General features: G+C 37.3%; 1 protein-coding gene across 1 annotated transcript in view; it reads right to left on the bottom strand.

Annotated features, from left to right (window-relative positions):
* The window catches only part of LOC143281249 (serine/threonine-protein kinase MRCK alpha-like), a 66975-nt gene extending 47527 nt beyond the window's left edge, over positions 1-19448 (bottom strand). Inside the window, 17 exon segments of the mRNA XM_076586358.1 lie at positions 561-855; positions 1314-1486; positions 2235-2370; positions 2982-3088; positions 3901-4016; positions 4730-4867; positions 5393-5532; positions 6103-6182; positions 6510-6592; positions 8100-8265; positions 10222-10365; positions 10811-10867; positions 11465-11707; positions 14798-14893; positions 15762-15845; positions 16626-16717; positions 18855-19448. Coding sequence (XP_076442473.1) covers positions 561-855; positions 1314-1486; positions 2235-2370; positions 2982-3088; positions 3901-4016; positions 4730-4867; positions 5393-5532; positions 6103-6182; positions 6510-6592; positions 8100-8265; positions 10222-10365; positions 10811-10867; positions 11465-11707; positions 14798-14893; positions 15762-15845; positions 16626-16717; positions 18855-19041 — 2337 coding nt within the window. The 5' untranslated portion in view covers positions 19042-19448.
* Positions 19449-19658: the final 210 nt, after the last annotated feature.

The raw sequence follows: 19658 nt of genomic DNA, 5'->3' as shown, positions 1-19658 counted from the left end.
TTCATCAAGTGTACCGTGGTCACAGGGGTAACGGGTCAGGTTAACCCAGATAAGTGTACACACGATATATCTTCTCTCCTTTCTCAGTGGTAATCACATGACCAGTATCTGACTTGTTCAGCAGAAGGTCACTGCAGATGACCTCTCCTACATTACTGTGTTCATAGCGACATATCCTCATGGGCGTTCCCTCATTTCTACAGAGCTTGCTGCACCATGGCGCAAGGGAGTCCAGCAGTGTAACCTAGATGGGTGGGCTGGGCTTGTCAGCCTTGGTTAGCAGCTAGCCTAGGGGAAGGACAATCGGGCAGAAGGAGTGTGCTAACCTTTTCAGGCCATCCATCTGTGGACTGATCCATATATGCTACACCACATCTGCAGTATGAAAAATAAAACAAAATATTTTGAAAAATAATAATAATCCAAAAAAAATATAAACCAATAATAATGAATAAAATAGACAATTTTTTTTTTTTGAAAACAAGCCCAACATGCTGGTCAGGCCAAGAGAGCCTACCCTAGGTCTGAGTAAAACATGGACACAAAACGGCGCAACTCACCGACTGGTTCTCTTCACGCAGTCTTTCGTTCTCGTCCTGCATCTCTCTGTAGCGTCGGTTGGAGGCGCTGAGCTCCGTCTCCAGGTTAGCCAGCTGTTCTTTCAGATCCTGGGCCTCCGTCTGGGCGGCCAGCTGGGATCGGAGCTTCTCCACCTCCGCCTGACTCTCCGCCTGTCTGGCTTCCGCCTCCTGCACCTTGTACTTGAGTTCGCCCTGCTCCTGGGAGTGCTTGGACATGAGGCGGTCGACGCTCTCGTCGTTCTCAGAGTCTTTCTTTTCCAGCTCTTTCTTCAGTCTATAGAGACAAAAGGGTCAGGTGTACACATGGAAAACATCACTGGCAGCACCAGGTGTAAAACTTTCACATATCCCAAGTATGATCATTTATTGATTTTTTTTTTTTATAGTAAAAACTAACTCCATTAATAACTTCTTTTTTCTCAAATAACAATATCATTCTCTCACAAGAAATAATTTAATTTTAAATATGAATCCAACTAGAACAACATGATAGTTAATAGATTTCTAACTCTAAACTCAAGAGCTGATACAAACTGCCAAGGAATCGAAGCTAACGAATTTTCCCTCAAGAAAGGACTCAAGTATATTGACTAACTCACATGTATTCACTCAAACCCCCCACCCCACCCCCAAAACACACACACACACACACACACACACACAGAAACACAAACATCCAGAAGAATATTTTCATCAATCCTCCTCTGCACTCAAATGCTAAAAAATACCAACCTGGCAATTTCTTGTGAGAGTTCAGCATTTGCTGCAGAGTCTGATCGGCCTATCTGCTTCTTCTTTATTCGTTCGATCTCTGATTCCAAGTCCTTGGCATACTGCTCTGTTCTCTCCCGGACACGGGTCTCTTTTGTTACATTTGACCTGGCTTCATCCAGCTGATTTTCAAGCTGCACACACACACAGACACACAGACACACACACAAATAAATATGTAAGCCATAAATCTATTGATCAGAACCTTTGACTTTAATGTGGCTGAAAAATAAGTTTATCTAAAAATCAATTTTACAGTTGAAACCTAATTCACAGATAAGTTCTAATATGTGACTTAATTAGCATTTCAAGACTGAACTTTCTAGAGCATCCAGTTCAAATGTTTGCAGCAGGTCCACATACACAAAAATACTTTTCAGCAACTGACAGGTCTAAATCCAACAACTGCATTCCAGGCTGGTCTCCTTCTTGTGCTTGTGTGTGTGTGTGTGTGTGTGTGTGTGTGTGTGTGTGTGTGTGTGTGTGTGTGTGTGTGTGTGTGACTGTTCTTTAACAAGGTGCTGGACTCTGCAACTAGGATTTGACACCTTGCCATGTTCAATCTTTTTGCAATGCCCCCCCTTATCACTGACCCTACTCCCTCCTCCAAAGCCCTTCTCCTCCTGTTAAGCAGACCTGCCTTTTGTGTCTGAAGGCTGAGTCTATGCTCATGCCCTTGTCCAACAGTAATCATTCAATAAATTGTCATTCTATTATTAATTAAAACAAATCAGTTCTACAACATAACAAAGGGGACTCCTGACATGAGCAATGCTCTGAAACACTGAAGATATTCTATCACTGCTTTGTTTAGTTGGCCCAGAAAGAACCCTTTGAATCTGTTTGAAACTTTTAAACCATTTGTAATTTTACTAGACGTACATCGGTCACTGTTTTCTCTGCCTTCCGCTTTTCTGCTTTCATGGACTCCACCTTCAGCTTGCTGTCTTCAAGTTCTTCATCTTTGTTTCGACACTCTCTTGTCAGCTCTTTCACCTTGGACTGCACCTTCAGTTTCCTACACAAATAAAGTGCACAAGAAAAAAAAACATAAGTCAATGTATTATAACTTGTTTTTTCATCTGCACACTCACGTCAGTAAACAGACTGTGAAACAGGGCACAGACGGAAACATCAGCTACATTTCTCTTGATAAAGCAAAAAAACTGGGTATAAACACAATGAAAACACAAGATTATTAACTCCAGAAAGAGACCCCCCAAAAATATATTCATATATCACATTTTCCACAACAGAAAATAAGAAAGGATGAGACACAGAAAGAAAAGAAAAAGGCAAGAAGAAAAGAAAGCATAAAGAAAAGTGAATTTCCAGCACAGACTTTTTCTGAAGATGGGTATATAATTCATAACTGTAGCAGCCCATGACATCTCCCCTTAGAGGGCAGACCATGTCAAGGAATCATAAAATGCTTTCATTGTTTATGTCACTCCAGAAAGATGTGCTACAAAAGTGTTACAAAGATCTACTTCCACATTCTAAACAAAGAAAAAAGAAAGAAAGTAACACTGACAAAGTGTAACAAACAGGAAACCTTACATCAATTACCACCAATGTCTTTACGAAGGTATCATGGAAACTGACAATGAGTGCAATGACGGTACTCACGCATCGTTAGCTTCGTTGTACTGTTCAGTGGTGACTTTCAGTTTGTTAAGTGATTCTTTCAGTTCTCTGGCTTGGTTTTTGTACTTCTCCTTCCAGTCCTGTACCTCCTGAAATCAGCACAAAAATATGTGCTTGAGAAACTTCAAACTGATGTCAGGAAATCATCATCATCTTCACCATCACCATCATCATCATCATCATCATAATTATCATCATAAAAATAGTAAGAATTTTGATTTGAATAAATTAACTTATCTCTCAGTAATAGCAACAGTAATAACAATGATTATGATTACTGGTAATGACGGATGGTAGTTGCTAAGTTTGATGAACCAGACTTTCTCACTCTCAGAATCTGAATATCAGGCTTCAATGAATAAATTATTAACACAGTCAAACCAAGATCAGTATGATATACCAAATCCTTCAATTCTGACAAACATTTCCAGAATGAATGGTACACCAACTCTTTTAAAGTGAAAAGTATGACCGATATTTAGAGTTTAAACAAAGACAAAGAATCTTCAACTTTTGTGACAATTTCCATTTAAACAATGGTATCAGCTCTTCATTTTTAATCACTTTGAAAATTATAATGCATGATTAAATTAAATGATAAAATTCTTACAATTTCAGTTTGGCTGATCTAATTCACCCTTCAATAAAAGAACTTAAACAGTGTACTTTCAAGAAAAACACTATTTCTAATATTTGCCTCAATAATGATGTTTTAATATTTGCCTCAACAAACTGACTTTCTTCTTCCTGTCCAAAATAATTATGCAGTGTGCATTGTGCATGCTTTCCATTACCTTGCTGCTGTTTAAAGTTCTTTGTTGCAAGTTTCTTCAGAGATGTGCACTCTAAGCTAAAGACTTCAAAAGCATACACACACACACACACACACACACACACACACCTTTTCAAAGGAAGCTTTGTCATCCTCTCCATTGCGAACTTTTCTTTCCAGGTCCAGTTTCTGGTCCCCAGCTTTTTTCAGTTCCATTTCCAAGGCACTGATACTGGCCTGCAAAGCTGAACACACACACACACACACACACACATTAACAGCAGTATTAGTAATCATGGTAGCAGTAGTAGTAGTAGTAGTAGTAGTAGCTGTCGTCATAGAAAAGAGACTGGCTCAAGCCTAAATTCTATGGCTTATAAATGTCCCATCTACCAAAATGCTGTTGTTTGGTGGGTTTGCAAATTGCAGGTGCCCAATCTATCACAAGGTAAATCAATCAACAAAGTATCAAAAAAATTTTAAAAGTTGAAGTAATAAATTTCAAAACAAAGCTCACATTATTCAATTCTTTTTGGCATGGAGCAAACAACTGACCAACCACACAGCAATACTTACACTCTCACAGTCTCTTACACACAGTCAGTCTCTCACACATGGTCAGTCAGTCTGTGAGTCAGTCAATCAGTCTATGTGTCTGTCTGTCTGTCTCTCTTTATCTAATGTTTATTCTGATATTTGCAGCCATATTTTTGGAAGGACGAGTGTGACACTTTGCTTTCTACTTTATCACTGTAGATCATATATTATAAACTGTATCCCTTTATTCTTCTTTTTTCTCCTTTCTTTCTCTTCCTTTTCTTTGCCCCTCCTGGGCAAGGTGCAGCATGTAAAGAAGCTGCACAAAACTTATGTTTAACCCTCGTTAATAAAGATTTTTGCCTTCTCTTGTGTCTTTTTTTTTTTTGCTTTGTTGCTTTTTTCCCTCCCTCTCTTTTACCTGCAGTCTCACGAAGTAGAAGGGAGTTTTGTTCCTTGAGCTGCCTGAGCTCTGACTCATCACTGGTTGCAGAGGCCGCCGCAGAAGGGTCTATACACATGTGAGATCTCTTCAACTGGCTCATTTCTTCCTGGGTGTCTGAAACAAACACCATCATTCATGTAAACCCCCACATAATCGCACATTTTCTGACACTTAAGTGTGGAGAGAGAGAGAGAGAGTGTGTGTGTGTGTGTGTGAGTGTGTGTGTGTAGTCTGCTATTCAAGCATTTCATTGTTTCTTTCTGTTTTTGTCTTTTGAGTGTTTGTATGCTGGTTATGCTAACACAAAACCTGTTGTGAGGAAATTTTTATTTTAAAAGTTTATTTCATTTCAAGTTAAATGCTAAAAAATCATCACTGATGCAAAAAAAATAATAATAACAATAACAACACAACAGAACATGTTATATTTAGCGGCGAATCACAATTCCTTCTTTATTAAATAGTAGGCCCCAAAGATATGCAGAGCAGCATACAGCAATTCATTTTATTTTGATGCACTGATCAATGCTTTAACAAAGAAATACAGTGAAACTTCAGTCTAGCTGGATTTTTCTTCCTTTTTTTCCCTTTTTTTTTTTTTTTTTTTAGGGAAAACAAAAATAATAACAAAACACAAACCATGAAGTCGTTTGGAAAGATCACGGTTTTCCTTCTCAGCTGATTTGACCTTGCGTTCCAGAACTTCAACTGAAAGATGGTCTATCTTGTCACTGTGAAAGTCCAGTGGCTCTTGAAGACATTCAGCATCTGACATTTTGCTGCAGAATGCAAACAACAAATAAAACAATGAAGCAGAAAAATTCTGTCACATCATTAAAAAGCGGAAAAAGCAAGCAAAAAAAGTTCCATGTAGTAATAGCAACAGTAGTATTAGGATTGCCGATTCTGGTTCACTTCTGAGAAGTCAACGTCCAGGAATGAGCCAAAATGTTGGCAGACCTAACACTATTCAAATCAATTTCAATTCCAGCTTTTCTCAATTTCTTTATATGAAAAAAAAAAAATCAGAGCACTGATCAAAATGGTACAATAAACCGGAACTAAGGACAACATGGTCAACAAGACTAACATTTGACAGTCAACTTTAATACAAGAATTACATAACAGTTCAATAAAAACTAGAGATATCTAAAACACACAGGAAGCTCACAGATGCAAATACAGTAGTGATTTATACTCAAAGCTGATGTAATACAAATCCAGACACACAGGCACATTAAGTGAGAGTGATTATGTACAAAAACCTCACTGTCTCACACATTAGTTAAAAACAGTGGCAAAAAACAACTCTCTTTACTGTCACTGAATAAAGGCCTACCACCACTTACCAGTTCTTGGTGAAGGTGAACCCAATGAAAGGTAAATGATGGCCATTGAAAACTGAGTGGTTGGTTGGCGGGACTGTGTCCTGCAAAAAGAATACAGAGCTGTAAGCAATGAAGTTCATGGCAGATCTCAACATACATCTCCCATGTCTGTTAAATGCCTCTGATTTTTCTGTTTCCAGCAAAACTTTGTTGTTGTTGTTGTTGTTGTTTTTAGTTTTTTCAGAAAGGCCACAGAAGTACAAGCGTACACATCATAAATGTGTTCACACATACACACGTACCCTCACAGATTCACATGCCCACACAAACACGCACACACTATCATATAACAAATGCATGCACTCAAGCGCTGCACTCAGACACTGCACACAAGCATGCAAGGCACACACAAACAAACAAAAACTTACAGTGTGTGTGATTTCAGATTCGTCAACATCGAAATTGGACGTGTCTGTAGCACCTGTCACTTCCGGCCTGAAGGGGGCGTTCACTGCAACAAAATGTGGCACGGTTCACAGAAATGACACACACTACACCTCACAAGTAAACAACAGCAGATGACCAACCTAACTTCACGCAGCCAGACCTGTTCAAACAAAACCCATCAGCTGCCACACAATGCAGCCACCCCTGATGGGCTACCTCCCCAAATCACACATCACTGGTCCATTTAGGGTTCCCACAGATGTAGCCAAACAATATTCAATACTTTTTGCAGACCTTTTCCAGACCAGACTGAAAAATTTCCATGCCAACAACAAAGCTAAACTGTTTCCATGCCAACAACAAAGCTACACTATTTCCATGTTAACATCAAAGCCAAACTGAATTTTAAAAAATAAAATAAAATTTTAAAAAAATTTACAGCTACACCACCAATGGAAGCGACTGGTAAATGTTTGATTTTGATTTTTGTTCTTTAAATGTATTCAGAACTTCGTTGAATGCCTGGGCTCCCCCTTGGAACACCAGACAGACCTTTCACCAGGACAGACAACCTGCATTCACCAACTTGAACAAGCAACCTTCACCAAACCAAGACCCAAGCTCTGAACAACTTCACCTGCAGGGCTTTTAGCCAATCTGTTGTAAAACAAAACTCATGAATGGTTGAATGGTACTGGTCAATGGCTTTATCAAAATTTCAAGACTTTTTTCCAGACCCTGAAGGGCAAAACAATTTCCCAGGCTTTTCCAGTCGTGGAAATTACTTTCAATTCTTAAAGACATTTCCAGACTTTCATTTCATGATTCTGTATGAACCCTGCCCATTCCAAGCAACATCAAACAACTGGACACATGCTGTTACATATCTTGTTTCTTCTTCATGCAGTCTGACAGCTGTTTTTGCCAACCATCTACAGCATATGTATCACTCTAAAACATTAGTTCATCGGCTGGAGGATGTGATTCATCCATTCGGAATACAGTATGCTTTGTCAAGAACAGAAAGGTCATACTGATGTTCTAAGCTATCTGAAGCATGCAGCTAGGATGACACACTATCAGTCAAAATTGCTTTGAGGTGATGTAGCAACACTGATAGAACTGCCCATGAATCACATCCTCAACTAATATTCGAGCATAAGTTAATAGAGTATTAACAAATCAAGCAGTCAGACAAAAAAGTATCATATTCACAGCCTCTGACAAAGAGATGAGCATTTTTTGGTTTCACTTTTCTTTTACTTACCAGATTCTGCCTTTTTCTGAACTATAGTTTGTGTGTGTGTGTGTGTGTGTGTGTGTGTGTGTGTGTGTGTGGTGTGCACATGAGTGTGTGAGTGTGTGTGTGTGTGAGTGCATGTGTGTGTGAGAGAGTGCATGAGAGAGAGAGAGAGAGAGAGAGAGTGTGTGTCTGTGTGTGTGTGTGTGTGTGTGTGTGTGTGTGTGCGTGTGTGCGTCTTGTTTCAGGAAAGCTTTGTCCCTGGAAGTTTCTAAATCGGTATCACATTACCAATACCAAAACTGAAGTCTAATAGAGCAGGCTGAATTACTTTCTCGGATGTTGTCCCAGTCAATGCCAGCAAACCAAGGGTGATTCTTGAAGTCATCCAGACCGTTCTTCCCAAACCTCTTCTCCGCACTGCAGATCAGTCTTTGAACAAGGTCTTTTGCTTCAGGAGAAACATCATCCACATCTGTCGGGAACTCAAACCGAGTCTGTAAAAAAAAAATATGAAATACAGCTATTTTATGACAATTTCAAAGTTTACAAAAATTCATCAGCAGCATTTTCCTTTCAAGTTGGCAATGAATATATGTACACTGACACCTAAGGGAACTTGCACTCATATCAGCCCTTTGCTTTATTAGGTAAAGTGTTAAACAGAGAAAATGTACAGCCACCCCAGATGTTTTCACAGGCTCTATAAAAAATAATTTTTAAAAATATAAATGAAAATGAATTAAAAAATAAAAATTATACAGATGTGGCATTCTTACTTAACACCAGTACCAGTATTTTGAAATCAGACTTGTGTTTGTGTTTGTAAGAAAGACTGCCACTGATCAATCTATCAATCAATCTGTCAATCTGTCAATCTATCTATCTATCTGTCTGTCTGTCTGTCTGTCCTTCTGTCTGTTTGCCTGTATGTTGTCTGTCTGTATGTATGTCTCTCCTCCATCCTTTCCAATATGACAAAAATGCTTTTCATCTAATTGTTATGTATCTAAATTTAGGGGCGGAGGGGGTCTTTCTCTTCATGCACAGTGTAAATAAAATATATTTATAAAAAAATCAATAAAAATAACAAAACCACCGACCAGCAGGAAGGAAAAGCATAGGCTCTTGGGTTAAATCCAATAGTTTTCTTCACTCGAAAGAAAGTGTTAACATTCAAGTCAAGAAACAAACAAAACACAATGATAAACGCTCACAGAAAGACTGAGGATCTTTAAAATTCATTTCCAAAGCCAATATTTTTACACTACATTTTTCTGAAAAAACATGAACGGTGGGGTGATTATCATCTTTTCACTGGGCACAGTTTCAGTTTCAGTTTCAGTAGCTCAAGGAGGCGTCACTGCGTTCGGACAAAACCATATACGCTACACCACATCTGCCAAGCAGATGCCTGACCAGCAGCGTAACCCAACGCGCTTAGTCAGGCCTTGAGAAAAAAACAAAACAAAAAAAAAACGGGGGAATAAATAATAGATAAGCTTACATAAATAAATAAATAAATAAATAAATAATAATTATAATATAGAAAAAGGTAGTAGTAATAATAATAGTAATACTAATAAAATGATAATAATAAAAAATAAATAAATAAATAAGACAACAATGGTGATAAATAAGCAAATAAATGTAAAACATGAAGACACACATTCACACATACACCCGCACATGCCTAACAGAAATGCACCAAACATGCAGTTTCACAGATATGAAAGCACAGTCAAATACATATAAACGTACATGAGCTCCAACACACACACACACACACACACACACACATTACCTTGCACCTCCTCTACCCCCCTCCTCCACACACTCATTTCTAGTCACTGGGCACAGCATGCCTGTTTGTTTATTTCCTTCAGAACAGGTCAAATACAGACAGCAGGTGTGTCAACAGGTATGCACATTCAGCACACAAAATTCTCCTACAGAAGCTTGCATTTCAGTCAACAACAAAATTAAAACATCCAGAACCGAATAAATACTACTATTTCTATCTTGGGTTGTTTTCCTTGTCCAGGTTTGGGTGAATGCAGTGTGACCCAAGGTGTGCATACAACTGATACCACTCAATTCAATACCCAATCTAAACTTCTCTTACCAATGTATCTTCCACACAACAGACAGAAACAGCCCCCCTTTCTCAGATTCAGTGAAAGGAGTCATCTTGAAACATAATATTTCTTTGTTCTCCAAGTGATCACATGAATTTGCATCTAGTTGTACCATTCAGAAAATGATTCAATGCGAGTGGTCACACCCAGAAGACCAAAAGTATTTTGGTTTTAGTTTGAAAACACTCATGATATTCATGGAATTTTCCATTTACAGACGCAACAAAAATTGCCAGCTGACAGCAGATGGTTAGGGATGTTTTACCCCTGGCTATGAACTGAAGGATTTAGAGCAAACAAACTATTGCCACTTACCTGGTGACTCATGATTTTGCCATAGGTTTCCACTAGAGACTCTGCGTAGAATGGCGTTTCTCCATACAGCATCTCGTACATACACACTCCAAGAGACCACCAATCACACTCAGGACCATACTTTCCATGGCCATCTTCCATTGCCTTAAAAAAAAAATTAAAATAAACAAATAAAATAAAAACCTTGACAGAGATGAAATCTTCTGCCCTGCATTCAAGCAACAAGAAAAGCAATGTACTTATGTACATAGGTAGATAGATAGATCTATAGACAGACAGATAGACATATATACTATAGACAGATCATACAGATACAGATAGACATACTGGTACAAATGAGTCTGATAAACATCTTACAGTCCGTTCAAAAATCAAGTATACAACTTAAGTTACACAATCAGTTTCCTGTTTTTGCAAACATTACATAATAAATACATTCTGTGCATTCTCTTATGACTAAAATGGTTAGTAATGTTCGATTTTCATTACTCTCAACACACATGTGTCAATATAATAACAAAAAACATAATTTTTAATAAACTGGATTCAAATTACTACACAAACGATAAGCCCATAAAAAGTGACTTACCCTGAGAATTTCTGGAGAGATGTAATCTGGAGTTCCAACAGCCACAGACGATTGCACCTTCACAAAAAAGTAATAAGATCTCCATGTAAGAACATGTTATTGCTTTATCAATATATGTTTTTAAAAATCTAAATTCTTTCTCCAACTCACCACAATAAACTTTCAGCCACTCAAAAGAATAAAGCATTTTCAAGTTTTACACACTTATGCCACCATCCTTTGTTTCATATGAAATACAAACACTTTTTTTCATTTTTAATTGATAGTTGATCGGTCTATATTCTTTTCACTTTTTTAAGAGAAACCCAACAAAACTCACACGTATTCGATATATCACTTATGCTGACAGGCACTTGAGGAATAAAACTTATCTTGTTAATTGTGCAATTTATAATATATTCAAGACATATCTTTTATCACTGTTTAGTAATAAAACCACTTTGTTTAAAAAAAAAACTTTCATTTTTTATTCATTACATTCTTTTCTTCCAATGTGTATAATTCTCAACTTGCATTCAAATATATTCTTTTTCAGTTCCAGTTTTCTGTGTCTGCACAAACGTTATGACAGTTTCAGGCAGCAAAAATAAAATAAATAAATAAAGAACAAATCAAAATAAATAGAAGAATAATCTTTTTTAAGGCCAAACTCACTGTTCCATCAGGCATGAGCTTGAGACAGGAACCAAAGTCGGCCAACACAATGTGGCCACTTCTGTCGAGAAGGACATTGTCTGGTTTGATGTCCCGGTGCACGTAGTCCAACTGGTGCAGAGAGCTGATGGCCAGCACCATCTCTGCTATGTAGAACTTGGCCATGTCCTCCGGCAGCCGGTCCTCAAACTTGCTCAGCAAAGTCAGGAGATCACCACCACAGTAGTAGTCCATGACCAGATACTGGTTCAACAAAATTCATGTTGAAACATATACAGTCCATGACCAGATAGTGGTTCAACAAAATTCATGTTGACACATGTATACCCCATGACCAGATACTGGTTCAACAAAATTCATGTTGACACATTTGATACTCCACGACCAGACACTGGTTCGACAAAATTAATTTTGACAGTGTATACTCCATGACCAGATACTGGTTCTACAAAATTCATGTTGACACATGTAATGTGTATACTCCATGAACAGATACTGGTTCTACAAAATTCAAGTTGACACATCTGTACCGGTAGTCCATGACCAGATACTGGTTCTACAAAGTCATGTTAACACATGTGTAGTCCATGACCAGATACTGGTCAACAAAATTCATGTTGACACATGTGTAGTCCATGACCAGATACTGGTCAACAAAATTCATGTTGACACATGTGTAGTCCATGACCAGATACTGGTTCAACAAAATTCATGTTGACACATGTATTCTCCAATAACAGATAGTGAGATACTGGTTCTACCAAATTCATGTTGACACATGTATACTCCATGACCAAATACTGGTTCAACAAAATTCATGTTGATACATGTATACTCCATGACCAGATACTGGTCAACAAAATTCATGTTGACACATGTATACTCCATGACCAGATACTGGTCAACAAAATTCATACCGACACATGTATACTCCATGACCAGATACTGGTTCTACAAAATTCATGTTTACACATATGTAGTCCATGACCAGATACTGGTTCAATAAAATTCATGTTGACACATGTATACTCCATGGCCATATACTGGTTCAACAAAATTCATGTTGACACATGTGTAGTCCATGACCAGATACTGGTTCAACAAAATTCATGTTGACACATGTGTAGTCTATGACCAGATACAGGTCAACAAAAGTCATGTTGACTCATGTATTGTCCATGACCAGATACTGGTTCAACAAAATTCATGTTGACACATGTATACTCCATGACCAGATACTGGTTCAACAAAATTCATGTTGACACATGTATACTCCATGACCAGATACTGGTTCTACAAAATTCATGTTGACACATGTGTACTCCATGACCTGATACTGGTCAACAAAACTCATGTTGACACATATATAGTCCATGACCAGAATCTGGTTCAACAAAATTCATTTTGACACATGTATACTCCATGACCAGATACTGGTTCTACAAAATTCAGGTTGACACATGTATACTCCATGACCAGATACTGGTTCAACAAAATTCATGTTGATACATGTATACTCCATGACCAGATACTGGTTCAACAAAATTCATGTTGACACATCTGTACCGGTAGTCCATGACCAGATACTGGTTCAACAAAATTCACGTTAACACATGTGCAGTCCATGACCAGATACTGGTTCAACAAAATTCATGTTGACACATGTATACTCCATGACCAGATACTGGTTCTACAAAATTCATGTTGACACGTGTGTACTCCATGGCCAGATACTGGTTCAACAAAATTCATGTTGACACATGTGTTGTTCATAACCAGATACTGGTTCTACAAAGTCATGTTGACACATGTGTAGTCTATGACCAGATACTGGTTCAACAAAATTCATGTTGACACATGTATACTCCTTGACCAGATACTGGTTCAACAAAATTTATGTTGACACATATATACTCCAAGACCAGACACTGGCTCAACAAAATTCATGTTGACACATGTGTAGTCTATGACCAGATACTGGTCAACAAGTCATGTTGACACATGTATACTCCATGACCAGATACTGTTTCAACAAAATTTATGCTGACACATGTATACTCCATGACCAGATACTGGTTCAACAAAATTCATGTTGACATATGTGTAGTCTATGACCAGATACTGGTCAACAAAAGTCATGTTGACACATGTTTACTCCATCACCAGATACTGGTTCAACAAAATTCATGTTGACACATGTGTTGTTCATGACCAGATACTGGTTCTACAAAGTCATGTTGACACATATGTAGTCCATGACCAGATACTGGTTAAACAAAATTCATGATGACACATGTATACTCCTTGACCAGATACTGGTTCAACAAAATTCATGTTGACACATGTATACTCCATGACCAGATACTGGTTCAACAAAATTCATGTTGACACATGTGTGTCCATGACCAGATACTGGTTCAATAAAATTCATACTGACACATGTGTAGTCCATGACCAGATACTGGTTCAACAAAATTTATGTTAACGCATGTGCAGTCCATGACCAGACACTGGTTCAACAAAATTCATGTTGACACATGTACAGTCCATGACCAGATACTGGTTCTGCATTTGTCATCTGATATAGTCCATGGACATTTACTGATGTTTTAAAATCCTGTTTTCTTTCTCTACAATGTGTACAAGTTGTAGCTTCTGAGAAAATGCCAATAGGAGGAGTTTGTATTATACTCCATGTTTGGTGTTAAATATACTTACCATGTCAAACTGATGCAAACTAGGCCTATTGGTTTGCTCTGCTTGGCCAAATTTCGCGCGGCTAACAGTGAAAAGATGGGCCCACCGCTCTCAGCCAATCAAACGCCTCTAAAAACTATAAGCGCTTAATCATTCCTTTGGCCAAGGCTCTCCACGCCATCTTGTCAGGTTTACGCTCTGTCTCGTCTTACGCTTTTTTCGGGAAAATGCCAATGCTAAAGTTTTTCACTCACAGGCACACACATATATACAGACATACATACATACATACATACACATATATATACACACACACACACACACGCACACACACACACATGTATATCCTACACACATTAACCTGAAACAGAGATAATACATGCACATACTTCTGTCAAGTTTCAGTGCATATATATATATATATACGTATGATTCAAAAAAGTAAATAGGCTAATTAGTAATCAAGATGAAAAGCAGAAATCCTGACAGTAATATTTACACTATGATCAAAACCTAGTGGGGTGGAGGGAAGATACATGTACCAAGAACAAAGTCAAAGTCTACATGCATTTATTCTAATCACAATTGTATGATAGAAGATGTAGTGTAAACAATACACTGAACATGTCAACTCACCAAAAAAGTGTCATCCTGAAACGCATAATGCAAGTTTGTAATCCATCTCCGATCCCCAAATACCAACACATCTCTTTCTTCTTTGAAACAGGCAGTCTGAAAATAAAGAAAACATTTTGGATTTTACTCAAGCTCATATCAAAGTAAATTGTGGCTTTAAACTTCAACATCACATTTCAAGGATACATAATTTCATTGCAATCAAGTGAAGAAATCAAGGAAGTTAGTTCACATTATACTTCATTTCAACTTTGGCTTACATATTTATAGTACTTATTCTTAATATGCACCTATTTCCATATGGCATATAATTCTGAAACTAGTAAACTGTAAAGGGAAAATAACACGACTTTTCTAACTCAGAATCATTTGGTGAATTGTTTCTTGTAAACAATAAACAGGCCTGTGTTTGTCCATTTCCTGTACTTGTGGTCTTTCTGATTTTATCAGTTTGTGTAAATCTAATCATATAAACAGAAATGGAGAAGAAGAACAATTCAAGGGATGTGTTTCAGAATAATGTTCTTTGTCTGACTATTGTCTATTTCATGGCTTGTATACTGGTCTCATTACACAACTAACGATATACACAAATGTATCAATTGCCATTGCAGGTGCCAGTTCTATTTCTAGGCTCTGAAGCAAAACAGAAAAAAAAAAATGTTGGAAGCTGCGCCAAAATTCTAAGTCTTGTTCTATCTCTTCCTGAACACATTCCAACAACAAGATTTCACCAGAACACAGACTGCGTAACATTAACACTTGTATACACAGCCACACAAAGAAACGCACCCACACATAATATATACTTAAAACATATGATCTAATTATCTTAAAATGCAACTTGATTCAAACTTCATTTTAAAACATTACATTAAAAAAAAAAAAATGTATGCATCTTGGATTCATGAAAATCTGTTTCAACAGAAATCATTGCAGTTTTGTAGATTCTGGGATTGGTTACCTCAGCTCTTTTCAGCATTTCCCATTTGTTGAGGATTTTCATTGCGTACACATTCCCTGTACTCTTTTCCTTGACCACCGCCACCTGGGCATGACAGGAGGCAACAGGAAATATTGGCAAAAATGTTAACACTGATGAATAAACAAAAATGGAATATATATATATATACTACATAATAAAGCATTATATTACCATATGGAAGAAATACTGAAACAGAATTTTACTGAGTGTTATTTCTGTTCATGCACAAAGTATTCAGTTTTCCGTCACCATCACCACCAGTGGCAGCATCTTTTTATTTCATAATATTCAACACTCAGTGAGAGTCAATTCAATTGCAACACACACACACACACACACACACACACACACACACACACTAGCACACATAAATACACAATTAATTTGTTGTAAATATAATTCAAGCACGATATACTCACTTATATCAAACTTCCACTAGTTTCAACTACCTCCACTTTGGTTTTCCATACTATGTGTATGTGTCTTTGTCACATTCATGTGTAAGAAACGGTGAAATTTCAAACATTCAAAATCCTATAAAATAAAATAAAAAAGTATTAAAAAAAAAAAGTATACTGAAAAAAAATCTCACATTTAAATACAATGACAGATATCTATCTCAGTCACGCTATCAAAATCTTTAAGTTTAAATCATTTTGCTCATCTAATTTCAAACAATATACAAATGACTGCATGAGCACCTGGACACACGCACAGACACACACACACACACACACACACACACACACACCAATGTAAACTAAATCTAAAATAATTTGCATCTTGATTCTAGTCTAAGAGTAAAACTGCAGTTAATGCGAAAGAATTTCTGTGGATATTTACCTCTCCAAAAGCACCTCTGCCAATAACATTGAGTGTCTCAAAGTCATCTCGCTGTAACCGTAAGCTTTTGACAGTGTTGGCAATAGGACGAGCTGCAAAACAAATTTTTCACAGTACATAAAATTCATCAATAACACAAATATAAGATTATACTATACTATAGTGAATTCAACTTCAATTTTTATTACCGAACACACTCTCTCTCTCTCTCTCTCTCTCTCTCTCTTTCATATATAGTTTCAAACAATTTGAGCTGAACAGAAACTGAGAAAGTCTCAAAATGTGAGTGAATGCACTGACACAGAAAAAAAAAAGTGGTTCTGTCTCTCTCCCATTCTTTGACAGAGATTGAGATTGTAAGAGATCTATACTACAGGACATGCTCTGCTTTGTGTGTGTGCGCGCGCATGTGTGTGTGTGCGCGCGAGTATGTGTGTACATGTGTGTTTGTGTGCATGGGAGTGTAAGGGGGTATGTGCTTGATATGTATTCAAATACATGCATCACTTTTTCTTGCATATATATACATATATATATATATGTATGATCTGTATATTTTATATATGTGCCCAGAAAATGAGTTGTCCATATCAATTTCATTGTCTCTTTGGTGAACGGATGTCACTTGATAAGTAATGAATTAATATAAGGCAGATGAAGAATTCATCATGTGCGTAATTGTTCTGAAAACCATCTTCATTATTTGTAGCCTAACCTTTTGTCAATGTTGCAAGAGCAAAGAAACATTCAAACAAGTTGTGTTGTGGGTGAAGCCTAGAGGGGAGGAGACTGATTCAATGGGAAGTGATATATTCTGTAAACTTTAATAAATTCTGCTGAACTTTACTATTAGTTTACACACAGTAGTCTGTAGACAATAAAAGAACTTGCACCAGCAGTCCCATGACTTATTCATTATTGTTTCTATTTTCTATCAAAACTGATCACCTTTTACCATGATCCTGGGTCAAATGTAAACAGTTTTACTAGCTTTAGAATACCAACTTATCTGTGTGAGCATTCAGAAGTTTAAGAAAATATATATCTGACTTCAAATTGAAATAATTCACATACAAAATTTATGAAGTGTTCTCAAAGCTCATGCATTCTAAAATAGGATTAAAGTCACAGCTGATATCTAGTTCTGCATAAATCTATCTAATAAATATGATTTCCCCTTTTTTTATGGTTTGCAGTACAAATGGCATGAATACAACTCTGTGTGGAATATCATTGCACTTTTGAAATTCTCTTCTGTTGATCTCAACTGTGAATGGAAATGGATGACTTTTGGGGATTTACTGTAAAGTTGTCACAAAATTATAAAACAACTTAATACTATCAATGTGTTAGTGGAGGAAAAACGAGAACAGTAAATGTGGCAAAAATCTCTTTCCATCAACACTAACTTTACAAAGATGTTATAAATCAGTGAAAGTGTATAAATATATTATGTGTGAGCAAGGTATGTATGAAATGTGTGTGTGTGTGTGCGCGCGCGTGCGCGCACGTGTGTGTGTGTGCATGCGTGCGTGCACGCGCGCACGCGAGTGCGTGTGTGTGTGTGTGATAGAGAGAGATGTGTGTGCGCATGCATGCAAGCATGTGCACCACAGAATCATGACAGAAATCCATATCTCATGATGCACAGTATTCAATCATTACATTACATAACATAGCTACAGGTTAAATGCAAGAACTGAGAATGAACCCATTTCAATATTAGTTTAAGTGTCAGATTATATCAGTTTTGTCTTTGTCTCTAAACTGTCTTGGCTTTTATAATCCATGCTTCATGATTATCATCATTTAATTGCTTCAGACTTTTTCTTAATACAATAGTAGTTGCATGTTTTTCATCTTTTATTAATTTCCAATGTTATGTACATCTTATTTTGCTTTTGGAATTAAAACAATCATATAAAAGCTCGTTTGGGATTACTGCCAGTCTACTTAATCATGTGCATTAACTGAACAAGAACTAGTAGTACTTATGTTTTGCTATCTTATTATCTACTTTCTCTTTGTTTGGGACGATGAATGCTGTGTTTTAAGCTTATAGTCTGGTTGGTTACAGGTGAACTGTTTATTAAGTCTCCTTGGTGAAGCACATATCAAATGTGCACATAATCAAATGTTTTTCTACGATCAACATGATGTATAAAAAATGTAATGAAAGTAAACAAACTTTAACTTGTGTCTACATGAATGTTAGTGTAAATTTCTTACCGAATTCAACGAACTCAGAGATGTTCTTTTCTCTTCTGAGAGCTGAACTGTTGCATTCATCATACAGAACAAGGAATATGTCCAACAAGGTCTCGATACTCAAACTCAATCCTTTGCTGTTGGTAACTCCATTCAAGTACAACTGTTCTAATTTTTTCAGCCTCTCCTCTGCAGACGACATGGCCATTCCAGAAAAAACAAACCTTGGATCAACAACACAATCACGTAGCACACACGTTGTTACTTGGTTGTATGAATGAATACCCCCGCTGCATTCCGATCCAGTGTCTTGTTGAACAGGTGCACAAACTGTTGATTCGACCTCGAACTGAAGCAGCAGATCTTCCGAAGAAGCAACACTTTCAGAAGAAAATTATCACTTTCTCCACTTACGCTTCGCATTTCTAATTTTTTACTCACAGAGGCATCCAAAACCAACGAGATTTCATTCGGCCCTTCATTTTTTTAATGCACTCTATCTGTACGGCTCGATCCAGAAACTGTGCAAATGAGAAAACATTTGTGCGTCTGCAAGTATCGAGTGTGTGTCTGTGTGTGTGTTTCCTAGTTCACGTCGGCCATGAAACCAACATGGCGGCGGCCCCAACTGGTGGCATTATGGGATGACGTCACTTATGTTGATAAGTGTTGCCCACAGACGTGGGATCCACAAAAAAATATTACAATTTTACTTGGTGTCAAAATATTAGTTATGAATAAACTCGTTGGGGTCGGGAAGGGGAGTGAAAATATTCAGTGAGAGACGGTTAAAACCATGATTGTAAAGTGTAAGACTTACACTTG

This window comes from Babylonia areolata, chromosome 4 (genome assembly GCF_041734735.1).
Source record: "Babylonia areolata isolate BAREFJ2019XMU chromosome 4, ASM4173473v1, whole genome shotgun sequence".
Lineage (NCBI taxonomy): Eukaryota > Metazoa > Mollusca > Gastropoda > Neogastropoda > Buccinidae > Babylonia > Babylonia areolata.
The sequence above is the reverse complement of the archived record's forward strand: the minus strand, read 5'-3'. Positions and strand labels throughout refer to the sequence as shown.